This window comes from Halichoerus grypus, chromosome 8 (genome assembly GCF_964656455.1).
Source record: "Halichoerus grypus chromosome 8, mHalGry1.hap1.1, whole genome shotgun sequence".
Lineage (NCBI taxonomy): Eukaryota > Metazoa > Chordata > Mammalia > Carnivora > Phocidae > Halichoerus > Halichoerus grypus.
The window spans coordinates 124,402,541-124,426,425 of record NC_135719.1 but is presented as its reverse complement, the minus strand read 5'-3'; the positions used below and the strand labels follow the sequence as shown (position 1 = coordinate 124,426,425).

The 23,885-nt window shown below is 36.7% G+C and overlaps 1 protein-coding gene across 1 annotated transcript in view; it reads right to left on the bottom strand.

Annotated features, from left to right (window-relative positions):
* DNAL1 (dynein axonemal light chain 1) overlaps positions 1-23,885 on the bottom strand; it is a 40,370-nt gene that overhangs the window by 15,800 nt on the left and 685 nt on the right. The window contains exons 2-5 of the mRNA XM_036117836.2: positions 16,687-16,725; positions 13,402-13,511; positions 10,636-10,691; positions 4,367-4,422 (exon numbers count right to left, since the gene is read on the bottom strand). Coding sequence (XP_035973729.1) covers positions 4,367-4,422; positions 10,636-10,691; positions 13,402-13,511; positions 16,687-16,725 — 261 coding nt within the window. The remainder of the gene's footprint in view (positions 1-4,366; positions 4,423-10,635; positions 10,692-13,401; positions 13,512-16,686; positions 16,726-23,885) is intronic.

The window sequence follows — 23,885 nt, the reverse complement described above, 5'->3', positions numbered from 1 at the left end:
AGGTTTGATACCTGCCTCATACAACATATAAAAATAAACTCCAGATGGATTAAAGATATAAACTTTAAAAATTTACACTTAAAAAAACTACAGAAGTACTAGAAGAAAATATAACACTATATCTAGAAGTAAAGACCTTCTATATAAGATACAAAACATAGAAGTCATAAAGTTTGACAAATAAATTTGACAATTTTTTTTTTAAAGATTTTATTTATTTATTTGACAGAGAGGGATAGTGAGAGCAGGAACACAAGCAGGGGAAGTGGGAGAGGGAGAAGCAGGCTCCCTGCAGAGCAGGGAGCCCGATGCGGGGCTCAATCCAGGACCCTGGGATCATGACCTGAGCCGAAGGCAGACGCTTAATGACTGAGCCACGCAGGCACCCCAAATTTGACAAATTTTAAAATTCCATTTGGCAACTACAAATAAAGTAAAAAGACAAGGGACAAACTAAGAAAAATACATTTAATAATTCTGAAAACTGGGTTCCCTGGCTGGCTCAGAGGGGCATGTGGCTCTTGATCTCAGGGTTGTGAGTTTGAGCCCCTTGGTTGGGTGTAGGGAGTACTTAAAAATAAAATCTTAAAAAAAAAAATCTGAAAACTGTTTGCATTAAATTGAAGTGTGGAATCTGCAATCAGATTGCCTAGATTTGACTATCTTGGCCAAGTCCTCCACCCCTTCCCTCTTCTTCCCTCCTACCCTCCGCCACTCTTCCATCATTTTCTTTTTTGTTTATCTGTTCATCCATAGAGGTACACTTGGGTTGCTTCCATCTTTTGGTTACTGTGAATAATGCTGCTATAAACATGGGTAAACAAATATTTTCCTTGTATTTTAGGGGGAATCATCTGTTTGTTTCTTTTTGGGTAAAGAGTAACATACAAGATAACAACAAACAAACAAACAAACAAAAAACCCCACACAGTACAAATAAGCATAAAAAGAAAAGTGTTTCGCACCCCACAACTCTTCCTTTCTGCAGAGGCAACAGCTATCACCAGAAATATTTGTGTGTGTGTGTGTGTGTGTGTGTGTGTGTAACATATTTGGTCCAACATCTTTGTTCATGTATGTGAGTATGAAAAACTCCTAGATATAGAATAGCTGGGACAAGGTAAATACATATTGAAGACTGTGATAGCTACTACAAACTGCCGGTCTCAGCAACAGTGTTTAAGAGTGCCTGTTCACTATACTTGGGCACTTTACATAAATACCTGAGACCAAGTGTCTTTATCCTGAAATGAGGATTTTTTTTTTTAATCTTAAAATGAGGACATTATCTACTTGTGAATTTCAAAGGAGACAATGCATATAAAGAGTCTGCTATTACATAGTTAATAAATGTTAACAACAGTTACAGTAATAATATTCTCAACAATAGATATTAGAAATATTGAGAGTGCTTAGAATTCAATAAGAAAAAAATAAAGCCAATAGAAAAATGGGTAAAAACTATAGTTGGTCAATTTCCAAAAGAGGAAACATACATAACAAATATATAGGAACACGTTCAAAGTCACAACTAACTAGAGAATACAGATTAAAACAACACAATACTCCATTTTTGCCTATCATATTGGCAAATATTAAAAAAATGGATAATACTCATGGATATTAAGGGTGGAGGGGATAATCCTCACCCATATACCATTGATGGAAGTAGAAACTGGCACTAGCATTGTAAGAGCAATTTGAGGTACCTATCAAAAATTTAAATGCACACAAATATTCTCAGCATTTCTACTTTTAGCAATCTAGCGTATATAAACATTCAAATAACTGTTGAAGGATAGATGTGTGAAGATGTTCACTGCAGCATGATTTGTAATAGCAAAAAAAAAGACACACCCCTGGGGCGCCTGGGTGGCTCAGTCGTTAAGCATCTGCCTTCAGCTCAGGTCGTGATCCCAGGGTCCTGGGATCGAGCCCCGCATCGGGCTCCCTGCTCGGCGGGAAGCCTGCTTCTCCCTCTCTCTCTGCCTGCCGCTCTGCCTACTTGTGCTCTCTCTCTGTCAAATAAATAAATAAAATCTTTAAAAAAAAAAAAAAAAAAAAAGACACACCCCTTCCTCAAGAAAATAATCTAAACACTCAGCAGTACTGGAATAAATACATTGTTATATACTGAAACTGTGTAAAACTATAAAGCTATTAAAAAATAATGCATGGGGGGGTGCCTGGGCGGCTGTCAGTTAAGCATCTGCCTTGGGCTTAGGTCATGATCCCAGGGTCTTGGGATTGAGCCCTGCATTGGGCTCCCTGCTCAGCAGGAAGCCTGCTTCTCCCTCTGCCCGACACTCCTCCTGCTTGTGCTCTCTCCCTCTCTCTCTGACAAATAAATAAATAAAATCCTTAAAAAATAATAATAATGCATTTGAGGGGTGCCATGGTGACTTAGTCTGTTAAGCATCTGCCTTCAGCTCAGGTCATGGTCCAGTCCTGGGACTGAGCCCCATGTCAGGCTCCCTGCTCAGCAGGGAGTCTGCTTCTCCCTCTGCCCCTACCCCTGCTTGTGTGAGATCTCTCTCTGTCTCTCTCTCTCAAATAAATAAATACAATCTTTAAAGAAAAGAATAATGCATTGGGGCGCCTGGGTGGCTCAGTTGGTTAAGCGTCCCACTCTTGATTTTGGTTCAGGTCATGATCTCAGGGTTGTGAGATCGAGCCCTGCATTGGGCTCCACGCTCAGCGAGGAGTCTGCTTCTTTCTCTCTTCCTCTACCTCTGCCCCTCCTCCAGCACATGCTCTCTCTAAAATAAATAAATCTTTAAGAAAAAATACATTAGATCTTTATATTTTGACATGGAAGGATATCCCTGATACACTGTTGAATGAAAAAGCAGAAAAAATATGCCCTATATATTATCAGTACAAACATATATAACATATATATACACACACATACACATGCACACACACACAGATATCTGTAGGTAAAAAGAGGAAAGACTTTCACAGTGTATTTCATATATTTATGAATGGCTTGATTTGTTTTTTTATAATTAATATATATTACTCTTAGAATTAAAAATTTAACCTAATAGTTTTTGTAATTAGGAATATATTGAGTCACTCAGTAAATATTTACAGAGTGCCTACTACATGTATCAAGCACTAATATAGATGCTGATGAAAAAAACTAATGTACTCATTAGGATTCGTGTGTGTGTGTGTGTGTGTGTGTGTGTGTGACATGACAGAAAGAGAGAGAACAAACAAATGAAAATTTCAGATAATAATAAGAAAGATGAAAAAAATTTTAAGTAGTTAGAGTTATTGCCTAGAGGGCTACTTTAGATATAGGGTAGCTGGGACACTTTTGTGGAGGTGACATCTAAGCTGAAGTGTGATGGCCAGTAAGGTAGAAATCCAAAGTAACAGAGTTGTTAAGGCAGAAGAAATAGCAAGTACAGAGTCTTCAGGTGGGAACAGACTTGGTGTGTTCAAGGAAGAGAAAGACCAGTGGCTGGAGATTACCAACTAGGAAGAAGAGTAATATGGACTGAGATCTGAAAGGAAGGCAAGAGGCCAGATCATATATACAAATGGGCTTCTCAGCTTCAGGACATTTACATTTGTTGCCCCACCTCAGTCTGGAGCACCAGTCCCTTGGTCAGCTCTGTTGCTTACATCCTCACTTCCCATCCATCTATGCTCTTGTATATGCCTTATTTTTCTTCATTGCCTTCATCACCACCTGTATTATACAATCTATTGTATATGTACCATACAAATATTTTCTAGTCTGCCTCCCTCTACCGTAATGGAAGTTCTAGGAGAGCAAGGATTTCATTTCATATTCTTCTGTATCTCTAATGCCTAGAACAGCACCTGGCTTAAAGTAGGCATTCAGGAAACATACCAAATGAATTTGTTAAATGAATAAATAACATGAAAAAATGATCTTTACATATTAAGTAAAAAAAAAAAGAGATGCAAAACAATATGTACATACCCATCAAAGAATAGAAAAAAATGCAAGAAAGATGACAATCAAAATGTTAGCAATATTTATGAGGTGCCTGGGTGGTGTAGTCAGTTAAGCATCCAACTCTCGGTTTTGGCTCAGGTTGTGATCTCAGGGCCGGGATCGAGCCCCCACCTCAGGCTCTGTGCTCAGCGCAGAGTCTGCCTGTGACTCTCTCCCCCTCTCACTCTGCCCCTCCCCCTGCACACTCTCTCTCTCAAATAAATAAATCTTAAAAAAAATAGTTACCAATATTTAAACTGTAAGTGATCTATAGGTACCTTTTACAGTTGCTTTTCTACTTTGTAAAGTTTCTGAAATGGACAAATATTACTTGTATATTAAGGAAAAAAAGTGCATGCTTTTTTAAGGAAATATATAACAACCTACCAGTCCATTTAAGTTCTTTATGTTGTTTCTTCCTAAAGACAATATCCTCAAGTTTTCTGCAGTGGAAAAAAAACAATTTTTTGTTTATGAGAATCATATTATAACAGTTGTAAATCTAGTATAATAAAGTATTAATAAATTTTATATAATAAATATACTTATATAGTAAGTAGAAAGGCTGTATTAATTAAAAGTGGTATTCAAGTCAATTCAATTCAAGAAATTGACTTACTTATCATCTAAGGCAAACACTACAACTATAATTTCACATCATGACAATATTAAATTTACAAACGGTTAGCTATTTTGAATGCATGGTTTTAAACTGCTGGCTAGTAAAAATATTTCAGGGCTAAAATAAGAGTAAAGAAGATTTGAACTTTAAATTTGGAAGCATATATATTTCAAATCTACTACAGTATAAGGACTCACACTAGAAAATAGGAACATATTTATGTATAGCCCACCTCACTCCACAAAGGATTAAAAATGAAATCAAATTAATTAGTATTTAAAAAATCTTTTGCTTTCAATCTCTTAAAGAATTAGATTGTGATTTGCTTTAAAAATTCTTATTTGTATTTTTTAAAAGGATGGTTCTATTTGTGTATCTGTAGGCTATTTCTAGAAGAAAAAAAGAAAATAGAAAAGTAGTTGCTTTATGGTCAGAGGAAAACTTAGTTTCCATTGTAACCTTTTTTGAATTGTTTGCATAAAACCGTGTGCATGTATTATTTTTCAAAATTAAAAAAAGATTTCTAGCAAAATAAAGGAAACTTCATTTCTGTTCTAAAAACCTGTTGATTACTTATGCATAAGTTATACACTTAGTTTTCACAATGTAACCTTCTGTAACTATGTTGTCCAATATGGTAGTTACTAGCCACATGTGGCTATTTAATTTAAATTAATTAAAATTAAATACAATTTAAAATTCAGTTTCTCAATCATACTAGCCACATTTCAAAAGCTTAACAGCTGTATGTGGCTAGTGGTAACTATACTGGGACGGTGCAGACAGCTCTATTGGATTGCACTGTTTTACAAAATCCATAATTGAATGGTTAAGAACACAAATTCACTCAATTGAGTTCCAATCCCAGCTCTCTAGGGAAGCAACCAAACTTCTTTGAATCACAGTTTCATCATACATAAAATGAGGAAATATAATATCTACCTTATAAGGATATCAGGATTGGGGTGCCTGGGTGGCTCAGTCAGTTGAGACTCTTAGTTTCAGCTCAGGTCATGGTCTCAGGCTCAAGAGATGGAGCCCTGTGTTGGGCTCTGTGCTCAGCACAGAGTCTGCTTGAAATTCTTTCCCCTCCTCCTTCTCCCTCCCCTTCTGCCCCTCCCCCCAACCCCCACTCACGCTCTCTCCCAAATAAATAAAATAAATAAATAAAATCATTATAAAAAGAAGAATATCAGGATTAAATGAGATAATTTTCTAAAACATTCAGCATAATGCTTAATCCATGGTAAGTACACAATAAATGATGTCTGTGTGTATGTATGTGTTTGTGTGTGCATGTGTGTTATCAGGCGTACACGGTTATATAAACTTTGTTTTAATTTATTTAATTTAATGAATTATTTTAAATTCTGTTATGAGAAACATTTAACTTTCAGGACAAAGTATTTTAAGAGTGATCTAATTCATGCAAAATGCTTTAATCGTTGAAAGAAGACCCCTTGTTATGGACTGAACTGTGTCCCCCTACCCTAAAATTCACAGTTGTAGTCCTAGCACCCAGTACCTCAGAATATGACTGTATTTGAACACAGGATTTTAAAGAGGTAATTAAGGTAAAATGAGATCATTTTAGGTAAAATTCAATATGACTGGTGCCCTTATAAGAAGAGGAGATTAGGACACAGACAGAAACAGAGAAAAGACCATTAAAGACCAAGGGAAAAGATGGTCATCCATAAGCCCAGGAGAGAGGCCTCAGAAGAACTCAATCCTGCCAAAACCTTGGTCTTGGACTTCTAGCCTCCACAATTACCAGAAAATAAATTTCTATTGTTTAAGCCACCTAGTCTGTGGAATTGATTATGGCAGCCCTAGCAAACTAACACATCCCATATAGCTATAAATGTGTGAAAATTAAATATTTAAGAAAATCACATAATCAATTATTTTTTAAAGCTTCTCGATATGGAAAGATTGGCATTTTATTTTTTCTATAAAAAAAGCTTATTCAAAAAGTTATTTGGAGCGCCTGGGTGGCTCAGTCGGTTAAGTGTCTGCCTTCTGCTCAAGTCATGATCCCAGAGTCCCAGGATAGAGCCCCTGGGCAGGCTCCCTGCTCAGTGAGGAGTCTGCTTCTCCCACTCCTTCTGCCCCTCCCCCCTTCATATTCCCTCTCTTGCTCACTCTGTCTCTCTCAAATAAATAAAGTCTTTAAAAAAAAAGTTATTCACGTAATTATTGAGCATCTACTATATAGTAGGAACAGCTATAATCACTCATGATGTAACAATGAATAATACAGATAAAAATTCCCGCTGACATTGAGCTAATAACTTGCCAGATGATAAACAAAATAAATAAGTATATTAGATACTGACAAGTGTGAAGGAGAAAAAAAGGAGGTAAAAAGAATGAAATGTCAAGGGGTTGGGAGCAGTTGACATTTTGGATAGAGGGTGACTTCTAAGACTTAAAGGAAGTGAGGCAGCTAACCATGAGGATCTGTGGAGGAAGAACATTTACAGGCAGAGGAACTTCAAGGACAAAGGCTTTGAGGCAGGACCACATCAGAAGTGTTCACAAAACACAAAAAGCTGGCTGAGAGAATGGGAGGAGAGTAATAGGAGATGAAATTAGAAAGATAATGGGTCTTGGGGATGTGTGAGAAAGGAGTTAAGAAATTACCAGGGAATTTGGCCTAAGCAAAGAGAAGAATGGAACTGTTGCTATCTGAGAAAGACATACAAAAAGTTGGTTTGGCTGGGGCTGGAGAAGGATATCAGTACTTAGATTTGGACATGTTAATTATGAGATGTGTAGGGATGCCTGGGTGGCTCAGTTGGTTGAGCGACTGCCTTCGGCTCAGGTCATGATCCCGGAGTCCTGGGATCAAGCCCCGCATCGGGCTCCTTGCTCTGCAGGGAGCCTGCTTCTCCCTCTGACCTTCTACCCTCTCATGCTGTTTCTCTCTCTCTCTCAAATAAGTAAGTAAAATCTTTAACAACAACAAAAAAATATTAATTATGAGATGTGTATTAGACATCCAATGGAAATATCAGGCAACTGACCATGAATCTGGAGTTCAGAGGACATGCCTGCGTTAGAGGTACAAATGTGAGAACCATCAGCATATAGACGGTAAAGCCATGACCTGGATGAAATAATCCAAGGAGTAGGTGAAAATAGAAAAGAGAACAGATCCAAGAACTGGGTCCTGGGGTACTCTAACACTTAAAAGTCGGGGAAGACCGGGAAGGAGCAGTCTAAGAAATCAGGAGGGTACAGCATCCCAGAAATCAAATATTGAAATTGCTTCAAAGAGGAACAAAATCATCCATGTCAAATATGCTGCTAGGTCAACTAAGATGAGGACTGAGAAACAACCTCAGGAACTGGAGATAACAAATATATGCAACTCTTCCAAAGATAATATCGAACTTAACATGTAAAACTCCTTTAAAAAAATACAACTCCTTTAAAAAAAATACACATGAAAATGGTGACGGAAGGCTAAAAAGATCTTACTTATTACTGTATAAGGAAAGAAATTATGATATCAAAGTTAATGACAATGAGAATAATATTTTTAGAAAGAAAACTCTGGGGGCTCCTAGGTGGCTCAGTCAGTTAAGCATCTGACTGTTGGTTTTGGCTCAAGTCATGATCTCGGAGTCGTGGGATCGAGCCCCGAGTGGGCTCAGTGCAGAGTCTGCTTGGGATTGTCTCTCTCCCTCTCCATCTGCCCCTCCCCCAGCTTGTGCACTCGCACATGCGCTCTCTCTAATAAATAAATAAAATCTTAAAAAAAAAGAAAAGAAAACTCTGTTATTAGTATTGAAGGTCAACTGAAGAGCAGAAAGATAGGAGACAAAAAGATCAATTAGGAGGCTATCACAAAAGTCATAAGGTACTGTCTTTCAAACTATGGGTGATATGAAATCAACTTAGTGGGTTATGACAAGCAATTAAAAAAAGTATATTGTCTCATTATCATTCCTCCAAATCAGAGATCTTTAGTGGTTCCTCTTTGCCTAGTGAAGACCAAATGCCTTAATGTTGCATTCAAAGTCATTAAAAGCTGTGCCACCCTATTCACACCTGAACACATCATTCTTTTTTATGACTCTTTGCATTCATTAATGCAGTGCTTTTTTTCTTTGAGAACAGCCCCTTCCTCTAACAGGAAAATCCTATAAGAAACAAGATTAAGAATGTCAAGTTTAGGGGCGTCTGGGTGGCTCAGTAGGTTAAGCATCTGCCTTCAGTTCAGGTCACGATCCCAGGGTCCTGGAATCAAGCCCTGTGTCAGGCTCCCTGCAGAACGGGGAATCTGCTTCTCCCTCTCCCTCTGCCACATGCCCCCCACTTGTGCACGCGCTCTCTCTCTCTCAAATAAATAAAATCTTAAAAAAAAAAAGAATGTCAAGTTTAAATGTCATTTCTCCCTCTAAAGACTTCTCTAGTCATCATCATAATTACACTTTCTTTAGGAACATGGCATTGGATTATAATAATAAATATCCACTTCATATAGTTATTGTGAAGATTAAATGAGTTCGTATATATAAAGTGCTTCGAATAATGCCTGGTGGATATATGCTCAAGAAATACCAGCTATTATTACAGTTAGTGAGGAATATGTTCTATCACTTTAGATAATGAGTTCCTTGAGGGCAAGCATTACATCTTACTACCATCTCTTCCAAATCTCCATCCCCCTCCCAGGACCCTACTCAAAGTTGGCATTCAGTATCTATGTAGTCCCGGAGAGGGAACATTTACTAACAGAGCTATGCATAAGATGAGTCAATCTGTTCCAGTTAGGTTTGTAAAAAAAAAAAAAAGAAAGAAAGAAAGAAATCTTTTAAAAATTTATACTGGAACCTATGCTATAAGGGTAAATATTGTTTTACAAACCTATTCCACTTCATGTGTGTGTATATATTAGATATGTGTATTCATATGAATATATGTACTGAGTCATGAATTCATATGTATTCCTTACTGTGGAAAAGTGGTCAAAAGTGTTTGAAAAACACAATCTAAGGGAGAGATAACATGGGTCTAAATTAAAGCTGTAACTTCTGGAAATGGAAAAGCAACAAATTATTTGAGAGCTCTTTCAAAGAGTAGAGTTAACAAGACTTCATGATGGACTTGGACGTAGGTCTTAAGGGAAGTAAAGGACGAGGATGGTAGGTTAAATAATGACTCTCCAAAAGATACCTAAATCTTAAACCTTGGAGCCTGTGAATGTTACCTTATATGGGGAAAAAGTACTTGCCAGATGTCATCAAGTTAAGGATCTTATTAAGATAAGGACAGTATCCTTGATTATCCAGGTATTCCCTAAATGCAGTCACACATATCCTCATAAGAGGAAAGCAGAGAAAGATTTGACACAGACAAAAGAGGAGAAGTCAATCTGACCACAGAGGCAGAGATTAGTGATGCCCTCATAAGCCAAGGAATATGGCAGCCATCAGAATCTAGAAGAGGCAAGGAACAGATTCTCCCCAAAAGCCTTCAGAGGCAGCGTGGCTCAGTCAAAACCTTGATTTTGATCCACTGAAACCAATTTTAGACTTCTATCCTCCAGAACTGTTCTTTTGTTGTTCCTGTTGTTTTTCAGAACTGTTGCTTTAAGCCACCAAGTTTCAGCAACCATAGGAAACTAGCAGGAGTCAGAACCCTTGGCAACTGGGATGGTGGCAATGTCATTAACACAGATAAGGAGCACAAGAAAAACAATGATGGTGAAGAATTAAAATTTAAATACAACAAGTATGAAACACAAGACAAATTTGAACAAAAAATATATAATTAAAAAATCTAATTCTATTTAATTCTAACTCTATAAAAGCTTTAAAATGTCTTTAAAATGTTTAGATCTTGTGTTCTAATTTTCTTTGGATAACCAAATTTAAGACACATGGTTTATATATTCTCTCTGTCATCTAACAATTACTGTGGTTAAAACAGGTGCCAGCTTCTGGGATTACATAGTGTCTCTGGAATGTTTATTCCAATAACGAGAAAATCCAAGAACCATCTGTTACTGTGGATCACTTACTTAAGCCATTGAGGTTGGCAATTTTTTCAATGCAGTTTGTAGACAGTGAAAGCTTCCTTAAAAAGAACAAAGGAAAACTTGAATTAATACAAAACAATTTTAAATGGTGTAGCAGATAAATAAATAAATAAATAAATAAATACATGGTGTATCAGAAATTATTCCTCAAGTGCCCATACAAGATAATATTTAAGTCATGTTTTCTTTTTACACTGAATCCTTTTTTCCCTCTCAGACATGGCATGTATTCTTTCATTTTGAAATCCTCATACTTTTTTTCTGATTACAGAAGTTAATACATATTCATTGTAGAAAATTAAAAAAAAAAAACTTTCTGAAGTAATTTGGTGTTTTCTATTAAATTTTTTAAATGCATGTGTTCTTTGACCCAGTGATTCATTTCTAGGAATACATCCTACTGAAATACTAATACCAATGCCAAAAGATATATAAGCTAGATTATTTAGAGTATTATTGTAACAAATAAAAATGGGGAAAAAGTCTATAAACATCTAGCAACTGAGGGATAGATAATGGAAAAACTATGCTGTCACTAACACAGATTAAATTGGGCTCCAGATACCAGCTTGGGAAGATGTCCATGATGTGCAGTCAAGTTAAAAACCACCTAGCAGAACAATACATTTTATAAGATCCCTTTTGATAAAAAAGCAGATATATGCATGTGCAAAGATATTTATTTGCTCATGTGTTAAATCATTCAGAAATGTATACTGAAGAAGTCATGTGTAATCCTAACCACACAGATTCCCTCAGAGAGAACTACTTTTAATGGTTTGTATATATTTGTCTAGGTTTTTTCTACTCATAATTTAATTATGTAAAAAAATTTTAGGGGTTCCTCGGTTCTCAGTTGGTTGAGCATCTGACTGTTGATCTCAGCTCAGGTCTTGATCTCAGGTCATGAGTTCAAGCCCCGCATTGGGCTCCACGCTGGGTGTGGAGACTATTTACCAAAAAAAAAAAAAAAGAAAAAAATATTTTACAGGGAACATAACCACACATTCTTAGTCTTCCTTTCTTGACAAAATATTTAATATTTTAGAATATTTCATGCAAAAAATATAATAAAAGCTAATTTTGTTGAACACAATCTGTGCTCAGTATTCTTCCAAGTACTTTACATAAACTGTTTTAACCATCACAACAATCCTGTGAAATAAGTACTATTATTATCAGCCATATTTTACAAATGAGTAAACTGAGGTACAAAGATGTTAAGCAATTTGCCTAATATTACATAGCCAGAAAGGGGCAGAGTCAAATTTAAAACCCCCCAAAAACTGACTCTAGAACGTGTGATCTTATCCTTTCTGATATGACTTGAAGAATTATTCATTTTTTTACAAAAGCAATTACTGTACAGTGTAAATTATTGGTCAAATTGTATATTTTCTAGTAATCCCCAACTCCTGACAACTACCAGTGAAAAATGGAGTGCCTTAAAACTGGGAATATGATTGGGGATGAATTCTTTAATTGTTATTTAGGCAACCTGCCCAAAGAGATTGTCAGCAAAAATATGAACAGGCTGACTCTTTCCAAGCAGTTTCCAAGGTACTTTGGTACTAAGAACAATACCTTCTCAAATGTTTGCCTTTGAGAAGGCTTTATGATAAAAAGATATTTGACCACTTTGAAACAGTGCTCTTTGAAATCATGTTTTTGAAGCAAAAAAAAAAAAAAAAATCTAAGGTGGAGTTTTATATAATACACTGTGCTGTCATCATAAAGGACAAGTTGCATACAATAACTATGTTTGCTTTTCCCATTTCCCTAAGGGAAATGAAACATAGACAGATATTAGTCTAATTCATAGGTTCACAAATTATGTGTCTAAGAGGTACTCAAGTTGCTTATTATAAATACAGATTCCTATATTTCATCAGTAGATATTCTGTTTCTATAAATTTGGGGTGGGGCTTATCTCCTGCATAAGGAGATTCTTATGTAGGCAGTCAGTGCACTACACTTCGAAACACACAGGGTGGAGAAATCAAAAAGAACCCCAAGTGATTCTATCACATTGTACAGCTCTGAGAAGAGACACTGCAGCCTGAGAGCATGGTCACAAGGTGTCATGGTATAATTGCCTCAAATTAGCCACAGAACCTTACTAAAAAGTACGTAGAGTATTTAGAAAATAAGTTAAGAGGAATTAATAAAGATCTGATACTTAAAGTCACAGGAAAATAGAATTACAAAATAATAAGTATAATTTGATCCCAATTAGGAAAAGAAATTAGAAGGCTCTATATCAAAATGCTAACACTGGTTCTCAAGAGGTGGTGCAATTTTGGTTGATATTAATTCCTTTCCTTTGTGCTTTTTATATTTTCTGGATGTTTTACAATGTATTTTTATAATTTGAAGAAAAAATTTAAAGCAGCATCTCTTAGGCTACTGGTAAGTATAGTACTGACTGGCTAATTTTATAAGAGAAAGTATTAGATTTTATGTCAGAATAATAGTCTTATTGTGTTATTTAGTTTCTCCCAAGAGACAAGGAAACTTCTATTTTTCAGGCACATTATACAAATTCTACTGTAAAAAAATACTATATTGTTCAGGGTTACTTTATTAGTAGTCCCATAAACCAATAATCTCTTATGTTTGGCTTTGCCAAAGGGGGAATTACATTAACCAAACAAACAAAAAAAGAGAAATGAAGATCACAGGAAACAAACACATTTTTTCTAGTTTGTGTATTTAGAAAAGAAAGGGAAAAAAGACGAGAGAACTTACTCGCAATTAGCAAGTGTAGACAAGGATGCATCCATCTTCTCTATAGGGGGAATCTGAGCATAAAGCTTTATCTCTTTGGCTTCGGATGGCTTTTGACTGGTTTTCTCTTCCTATGATAAAAATTAGTTTGGAAGAAAGTGAACCCAGATTATAATACAGAACTAAAAAAGTCCAGAATATCCTAAGGCTTTTAATGTTTATTTCAAAACAATTATTAGAATTTCCTAACTCTGTGCATTCTTTACAATTCACTTGCTGACATTTACTAACTGACCCTGATAACCAGGCTTCTACATGGCTGGTTCAGATAATTTATTGTTAGGTCCCAACCAAATGGAAAGGAGGAGGAAAGAAAATAACTTTCATTTCTGTAATATTTAAAATCCTTGGGACGCCAGGGTGGCGCAGTCAGTTAAGCATCCACCTCTGGCTCAGGTCAGAATCCCAGGGTGCTGGGATCGAGCCCCGCATCAGGTTCCTTGTTCAGCAGGGAGCCTGCTTCTCCCTCTGCCTGCCACTTCCCCTGCGTGTACTCTCTCTCTCTGACAAATAAATAAATAAATAAATAAATAAAATCTTTAAAAAAATAAAATCCTTTAAGAGTCTATCAATAAACAAAAACAAAAATACAACAACAATAATAACATTTTCTTGGGAAGAACTCTTTTTCTTTTTTTTTTTTTAAGATTTTATTTATTTGACACACAGAGAGAGAGAGCACAAGCAGGGGGAGCAGCAGGCAGAGGGAGAGGGAGAGGCAGGCTCCCCGCCGGGCAGGGAGTCCGATACAGGGCTTGATCCCAGGATCCTGGGATCACGACCGAGCCGAAGGCAGTTGTCCAACAAACTGAGCCACCCAGGCACCCCATCTTGGGAAGAATTCTTTGTCCCTAAGAACCCTTTTCTTAAATATCAGATTTAGATCTATAAGATCAACTATTTTGTCATCTCGTCTTGCTTTTTCTTTTTTTTTTTTTCAATTTTATTTATTCATTTGCCAGAGAGAGTACAAGCAGGGGGAACAGCAGGCAGAAGGAGAAGCAGGGTCCCTGCTGAGCAATGAGCCCCATGCGGGACTCAATCCCAGGACACTAGGATGATGACCTAAGCCAAAGGCAGACGCTTAACCAAATGAGCCACCCAGGCGTCCCTCTTCTTGCTTTTTCTATACACAGTTCAGTCTGAGATAGAACCCCAAAATGCCAAGAATTCTGGAAGATAACATCCTTACAACACAGCTGAGGTCAAAGCTATTTGCTCTACTATTACTTAAACTCTATCGCAGATTTTCAGTACTATGTACACAATTTAAAAATTAATTACCAATATATGCTGCCTAATAATATTTTTGAAGTACCTCAATACTTAAAGTTAGTTCTCTCTCTCCAACAAAACAGGAAGCTCCTAAAGTGAAGGGCCCATTTCCTTTGCTTTCCTGTATTTTCTATAACATAGTGCACTTCTAAGACACACAGAGGCTTGTTTTTAAAAATCAAATCATAACATGTCAATACTAGAAAATACATAATTAAAAAAACAGAAAAAGAAAATACACAATAAGTTGAAAGGAAAATATCTAATACACATCCACTCAGTACTTATTTTTCTGTCATACATTTGTAGGTTATAAGAGGGGAACTGATACATAGTAGATCCTCAATAAATGTTAGCTTAATCAGTGAAAGAGTGAGCTTAATGTCTTCAAATAATCTTAAAGTCAATGATTTATGGCCACAATATAATCTAGAAATAGAACCTACAATGCAAAACAAAAAAGCAACCACTTATTATTGTAAGTAAATAAAGACCTAAAATCTGATTCAAAGAAAATCTAATACTAAATTTATTCCATATTTACTTTTCTTCTTTAACAAAACAGATTTTTCATTAACCAAACAGAAATAAATTTTTTTTTTTTAAAGATTTTATTTATTTATTTGACAGAGAGAGACAGTGAGAGAGGGAACACAAGCAGGCAGAGTGGGAGAGGGAGAAGTAGGCTCCCCGCTGAACAGAGAACCCGATGCGGGGCTCGATCCCAGGACCCTGGGATCATGACCTGAGCCGAAGGCAGACGCCTAACGACTGAGCCACCCAGGCGCCCCCAGAAATAAATTTTTTAAATGCAAAGTACAAAGAAGTTTATAAGCACTAAAACAAGAATTCAAATATTTCATTATCCTATCCACCCTATTTTCCCTAGACACCAAGCTTCTGAAAGACTTTTGATTCAAAGCTCAGCCTCAAAAGCAAAAGATACATTATTATACAAAAAACTATTGATAATATCCACAAAAAAGTTATCACTTGGCATAGAAATTAAGGTGCTATCTCTATACTCTATGGAAATTCTATTTATGATGCTGAATTACAACTGTTCAAACTTTATAGAATGTTTTATTCAAAATATTTATAGTTTATATTCAATTCATGTTTTTTATAATGCAGTTTCCTTTCTTATGTTAGTATATGCTGTAGTATTTTTTTCCAGCTTTACTGACATGTAACATTGTATAAGTTTAAGGTGATGATTTTATACATGTATATATTATAAAATGATTAACACAGTAAGGTTAGCTAACACATCCATCACCTAATTTTTTTTTTTTTTGGTGCTAAGAACTTTTAAGATCTACTCTCTTAGCAGCTTTCAAGTATATAATGCAATATTATTAACTATAGTCACCATGCTGTATATTAGATCCCCAGGACTTGGCTTATAACTGGATGTTTGTACCCTTTGACCAACATCTCCCCATTTCCCCCACACCCCAGTCCCTGGCAATCACCATTCTACTCTTTGTTTCTGAGTTCAGCTTTTTTAGATTTCACATATGTGTGAGATCACAGAGTATGTGTCTTTCTCTGTCTGATTTCATTTAGCATAATGCACTCAAGGTCCATCCATGTTGTTGTAAATGGAAGGATTTCCTTCCTTTTTTGTGGCTGAATAATATTCCACTCTGTATATATACAATTTTTTTATCCATTTACACACTAATGGACATGTAGGATATTCATATTGATATAATCCACTGATTTTAATCAGACTTTCCCAGTTTTACTAGTACTCATTTATACACGAGTATGAATGTGTTTGTATGTGTGTATTAAGTGTATATAATTTTATCACCTATATAGGTTCACGTACCCAACACCACAGTCAAGACAGCTAAATAGTTCCAGTACCCCAAAGATTCCTTGTACTGAATGGTCAGATTTAAATAACTATCCAATAATTCTCCTTGTATGGTTTCTAAAAGAGGTAAAAATTCATATACTCACCCATCTGGCTAGAGCTTCTTTGATTGTTGTTGCTTTTGCCTTAAAAAGAGAAGAAACAAGAGTGTCTTTATTGGTATGATTTGTTGATTCAGTTTTCATGCAATGATTATTAGCCTCAGCATCTACCATTGAAAAGATTAACTTTTTTCTTTGAGACTTTATATGCAAACTGAGTGTTTTAATTTCCTGAAATCAGGATGATTTATTTAAATGCCTCTCAGAGAAATTAAGGAAATCATGATGTAATGCCCATATACTTCACTCCCACTTGGTTTACAAAAAAAATATAGCTTTCAACATTTGATATTAAAATAGATCTCATTTCATTGATTCTAAGATCTACATCTTTTACATTTTAACATCTTTGAAATTTGGATGCATTTTAAAACCAGGAACAATTTACAATTACTATGGCCAGGTGGCAGTGGTGATGACCTAGAAAAATATTAACCATTTTATTTCATATACATAAATTCCTTTTTATGTTTGCAAAGAATGACATATGATAAAAATCTACATGCCTAAATACATTTAAAAGAACTCTGTCGTATATATATACCACATCTTCTTTATCCATTCATATGACCTCACTGATATGAGGAATTCTTTTTTTTTTTTTTTTTTTTTTTTAAAGATTTATTTATTTATTTGAGAGAGCGAGAATGAGAGAGAGAGAGTACATGAGAGGGGGGAGGGTTAGAGGGAGAAGCAGGCTCCTCGCCGAGCAGGGAGCCCGATGCGGGACTCGATCCAGGGACTCCAGGATCATGACCTGAGCCGAAGGCAGTCGCTTAACCAACTGAGCCACCCAGGCGCCCTGATATGAGGAATTCTTAATCTCAGGAAACAAACTGAGGGTTGCTGGAGTGGTGGGGGGTGGGAGGGATGGGGTGGTTTGATGATAGACATTGGGGAGGGTGTGTGCTATGGTGAGCGCTGTGAATTGTGCAAGACTGTTGAATCACAGATCTGTACCTCTGAAACAAATAATACAATATATGTTAAAAAAAAAAAAGAAGAATATAGCAGGAGGGGAAGAATGAAGGGGGGGATATCGGAGGGGGAGATGAACCATGGGAGACGATGGACTCTGAAAAGCAAACTGAGGGTTCTGGGGGGGCGGTGGGAGGATGGGTTAGCCTGGTGATGGGTATTGAGGAGGGCGCGTTCTGCATGGAGCACTGGGTGTTATACACAAACAATGAATCATGGAACACTACATCAAAAACTAATGATGTAATGTATGGTGATTAACATAACAATAAAAAATTTTTTTAAATTAAAAATAAAATTAACTTATGATCCAGTGGGAAAAAAAAAACCTCTGTCAATAGGTACAAAACAAAAATTCTAAGTGATAAGAAATTACTTGTTATGGTTTAATTCCAACTTCTTATTTTTCTTTCTTAGAACATAAAATAATGTTGCACCTTATAATCAATAGTATCTTAGATTCAATTTAATATGACACTTAAAACTTTAAATGTGAGAAAAGGAAGACATCCTTTGAATTACGCTAGAGTTCATTTAAAAAAAAAAATCCTAAACAATACCAAAAGGAAAAGTTTAAAAATACAGTTGACCCTCCAACAAGACAGGCATGAGGGACACCAACCTCCCCACCCCCACCCCCTGCAACACAGTCAAAAATCTGAGTATAACTTCTGACTCGCCAAAAACTTTACTAATAGCCTACTATTGACCTGAAGCCTTACCAATAACATAAACATTTGATTAATACATATTTTGCATGTTATATGCATTATATACTATATTCTTACAATAAAGTAAACTAGAGAAAAGAAAATATTATTAAGAAAATCATAAGAGGGGTGCCTCGGTGGTTCAGTAGGTTAAGTGTCCAACTCTTAGTTTTGGCTCAGGTTATGATCTCAGGGTTGTGAGATCGAGCCCCATATTAGGCTCAGTGTGGAGTCTGCTCAAGATTCTCCCTCCCTCTCAGCCCCTCCTCTGGCTCACATGCTCTCTCTCTCTCTCTAAAATAAATTTAAAAAAAAAGAAAAAAAATCATAAGAGAAAATACATTTACAGTATTGCAGTGTATTTTTTTTTAAAAGATTTTATTTATTTATGGGGCACCTGGGTGGCTCAGTCGTTAAGTGTCTGCCTTCAGCTCAGGTCATGATCCCAGGGTCCTGGGATCAAGCCCCACATCGGGCTCTCTGCTCAGCGGGGAGCCTGCTTCTCCCTCTCCCACTTCCCCTGCTTGTGTTCCCTCTTTCGCTGGGTCTCCCTCTGTCAAATAAATAAATAAAATCTTAAAAAAAAAAAGATTTTATTTATTTGAGAGAGAAAGAGAGAGCACAGGCAGGGGGAACAGCAGAGGGAGAGGGAGAAGCAGGCTCTCCGCTGAGCAGGGAGCACAATGTGGGGCTCGATCCCAGGACCCTGGGATCATGACCTTAGCCAAAGGCAGCCGCTTAACCGACTGAGCCACCCAGGCACCCCTGCAGTGTATTTATTGAAAAAAATCTGCATGTAAGTGGATCAGTGCAGTTCAAACCTATGTTGCTCAGCTGTATATGTCATTATGTCTAGAAAGCAAAGACACAGTGATAAATAAACCTTGGGTTAAAAAGTAAACTATAGGGCACCTGGGTGGCTCAGTCAGTTAAGCGTCTGCCTTCAGCTCAGGTCATGATCCCAGGGTCCTGGGATCGAGTCCCACATCAGGCTCCCTGCTTGGCAAGGAGTCTGCTTCTCCCTCTACCCCTCCCCCTGCTTGTGTGCTTGCGCTCTCTCTCTCAAATAAATAAATAAAATCTTTAATAAAAAAAAAACTATAAACTATAGTAAAACAATAAAATAAAAGAAAAAATATCAAAATTTGAGGAATATAACATTTAAAAGGAAAGTTATAGTTTCAAATATATTTATTTATTCAAAAATAAGAGAAAATAAGAGACAGAAAACAAGCTAAGCATTTGAGATATTTGAAAAAGCATGTCAGGGCGCCTGGGTGGCTCAGTCGTTAAGCGTCTGCCTTCGGCTCAGGTCATGATCCCAGGGTCCTGGGATCGAGTCCCACATCAGGCTCCTTGCTCAGCGGGAAGCCTGCTTCTCCCTCTCCCACTCCCCCTGCTTGTGTTCCCTCTCTCGCTGTCTCTCTCTCTCTGTTGAAAAATAAATAAAATCTTTAAAAAAAAAAAAAAAAAAGAAAAAGAAAAAGCATGTCATTGCTAACACAAAGAAGGCTAAAGAAAATACAAAGGAATAAGTCAATGAAAAACAGACCTGAAGAAAAAAAAGATTAACAAAACTAAAAGTTGGTTCCTAAATCTCTAGGAAGCCTGACTGAGAGAAAAGAGAGCTAGCTGTACGACAAAAACAGAATCAGAGGAAATAACAGATACCACAAGGACTTAAAAATAAAATATTATAAGCAAATATATGGTAGTAAGTTTGAAAACCTAGACAAAGAATGCATTTCTAGAAAATAAAACACAAAAGTGCCAAACTGTCATAGGAAGAATCAGAAAATATGAATAGACCAATAACTATTTTAAATGTTAACAAGATAATCAGAGATTTACTCTTACTCTCTTCTCCTACATCTCTAAGCCTAGATAATTTTACAAGTAAATTCTGCCAAGTTTTCAAGGAACAGATATTCCCTGTTAGACAAGTTATTTCAGAAACCAGAAAAGGAGGGAAAGCTGCCAGTTTATTTTATGAGGCTAGAATAACCTTGATGTCATAAAGAGATGAGGCCCTCTTTACTTCTCAACACAGATTTGAAAATCCTAGATACAACATTAGATCTCCAAAGCCAATGGTGAATAATAATCGTGATCAAGAATGGCTGATCCCAGGAGCATAAGGATTGTTTAACAAAAAAAACCTATAAATGTAAATCATCTATTAATGGATTAAAGAGGAGGAAATCACATTTATTTCAGTAAAGTGAAGAAAAAGTACTTTATAAAATAGTTCTACATCCGGGGCGCCTGGATGGCTCTGTCAGTGAAGCGTCTGCCTTCAGCTCAGGTCATGATCCTGGGACCCTGGGATCAAGCCCTCCCTCTCCCACAGGCTGCTTCTCCCTCCCCCTCTGTCTGCCGCTCCCCCTGCTTGTGCACTCTCTCTCACTCTGTCAAATAAATAAATAAAATGTTAAAAAATATATATATAAAGTTCTACATCTAATATTAAAAGCTCTCAACTAAGAGTTACAAGGAAATTCCCTACTTGATAAAAGCTACATACCAAAAAGCTATAGCAAACATCATACTTAATGAAGAAATTCATTCATTTCAGCAAATATTCATTAAGTGTCTACTATGTACCAATCATACTTTTACATGCTTGGGATATATCAATGAACAAAACAAAGATCCCCGCCTTCGTGTAACTTACATCTACTGGCGGGAGACAGATGGTAAATAATATATTTAATAAATAAATAAATTATATAGTATATTAGAAGGTGACAATTACTAAGGAAGAAGAAAATACAAAACAAAAACAAAAATGTTGAATTTGGTAAGAGGTATCAGGATGTGTGTTTATGTGTGTAGAGTATGTTTATTTTAAATAAGGTGGTCAAGAAGAGCCAAATTGGGAAGATAACACTAGAAGTATTCTCTTTAAGATCCCAAATATATCAAAGATCCTTACTATCATTGCTACTGTTTAACATGGTACAAGAGATCTTTATCAATGTTAAAATAAAAGAAAATACAAATTCAAATGATTAAAAGGAAGAAATAAAACTCACTATGCTCACATGATCATCTACACAGAAAACACAATAGAATAAACTGACAAATAGAACAAATGGAATTCAGCAAGTGAAGAACACTGTTGAGAGTTAACAAAAAAGTTGGGAGAAGATATTTACAACATAAAGCCAACAAAAGACTAATAGAGAATATAGAAGGAACTCCTAAAATTCAAAAAACAAAAACATCGAAAAAATTAGCAAAAAATATAAACAGAATTCACAGAAACTGAAATCCAAATGACTAACAATATCATGAGGTATTGGAACTCACTGAAAATCAGAGAAATGAAGAGTAAAACAATGGAATACTAAAATACATCCTCAGATTGGCAAAAGTTAGAAATTTGGTGAGAATGTATAACTCTCATGCATTACTGAACGAAGTAAAAACTAGCAGAGCCAGGGGTGCCTGGCTGGCTCAGTCAGCAGAGCATACAACTCTTGATCTCAGGGTGGTGAGTTCAAGACCCATGTTGGGGGTAAAGCTTACTTAAAATCAAAACAAAACAAACTAGCAGAGCGATTCTGGAAAGCAGTCTGAGAGTGCCTAAGGAAATTAAGTATGCATAGGCCCTATGACTCTGAAATCCCACCTATGCGTAGATTTCCCAGAAAAATCCCTGTATGGGTCCATGAAAAGATACATATAAGAATACTTTCAAATTGGAAGCAATCTAGCTGTCTACAAGTTGGTTTATGAGGTTTCTAGTTCCCCTAGAGATAGCAGGAGTCAAAAACTGAAATGCCTTGGGGCGCCTGGCTGGCTCAGTCGTTAAGCTCTGCCTTCAGCTCAGGTCATGATCCCAGGGTCCTGGGATCGAGCCCCACATCGGGCTCCCTGCTCCGCGGGAAGACTGCTTCTCCCTCTCTCACTCCCCCTGCTTGTGTTCCCTCTCTCGCTGTGCTCTGTCAAATAAATAAATAAAATCTTTAAAAAAAAAACAAAAACTGAAATGCCTAGGGAACCAATGGACATCTTTAATGGGTAAAGCTGGCCATATAAAGAGGATAACCTCTACTCTGGCATTAGAAAACAGCGGGCAGGTGGGACTTGGGACAAGATTTCTTCAAATATTAAAACTCCATTATTGAAAATAACACCCTTATTTTATGTACCATTAAGAATGAAAAGATGCTGCCAATGATATGACACCACCGTATTTTAGTAATACAAAAATGGGGCAAAAATGTGTATAGTGGTGAAATATGGTATTTCTCATTTTTCAGAGAGGCCATAAATCTGGGTTTTGATGTGAAATACAAAATACAATCATTTAAAGACAACGAAAGCTAAGGGTTTTGTTTTTTTTTTTAATAAAGATTTTATTTATTTATTTATTTGAGAGGGAGAGAGAGCAAGAGCACAAGAGCAGGGGGAGGGAGAAGCAGACTCCCTGCTGAGCAGGGAGCCGACACTGGGCTTGATCCCAGGATGCTGGGATCAAGACCTGAGCTGAAGGCAGACGCTTAACTGACTGACCCACCCAGGTGCCCCAGAGGCTAATGTTTTGTTAATTAAAAAACTATGTTGGCCTGATTTCTCCAGGGCTCTGGAACTACCAGTTTCCAGACTTAGCTAGCTTCATCTAATTACTGGTTCTGATTCTCTATTTGCAGATTTTCAGTAATTCTCCTGGATCATGCTTTCAGAATCATTTAGGGCTGATTATTTCTTCACCTGAATATAAACCTAGGTTCCAGAACTTTTTATTTTCTTTGGCAGTGGTTTTCAGATAAATGCCTGTAAGGATAAATAAAGTAAGGAAAGTGTGGGGGGAAACTTTTAAAAGAGTGGTATTTATGGGGTGCCTGGGTGGCTCAGTTGGTTAAGCGACTGCCTTCGGCTCAGGTCATCCTGGAGTCCCGGAATCGAGTCCTGCATCAGGCTCTCTGCTCAGCAGGGAGTCTGCTTCTCCCTCTGACCCTCCCCCCCCATGCTCTCTCTCTATCTCTATCTCATTCTCTCTCTCAAATAAATAAATGAAATCTTTTTAAAAAAATAAAAGAGTGGTATTTAATCTTGTGGTTGAGGGCAGGCACAGACTTCGTCATCATTTCAGTTTCCTGGGCTCAATTTCTGCCCACTTAAACAGCACTGGAATCACAAAAAGAAGACAACTAATTATACTTATTCTTCATAAACATCCCCATCAGGCAGGACAATCACATACATCGCTAAAACAGCTTTGACTGGGTCTGTAATCAACCAACAACATCCCTTTCAAACTACTAGGTGGAACTACCAAATCTGTAAGCAAAACTGCACATTTTAAGTAGGAGTTGAGGAGCATCAGTAGGTAAAAATCACTACTTCATAAAAGGCTTTGATTGGATAGATCACTGATAGATTTCAAATCCAAGGTAGCAGTATTTCTCAAAGTGTGGTGGGACGCCCTCCAATTTCTGAATCACTTGAGGTGCACTGTCGAAATGCACGTTCACGAATCCCATTATA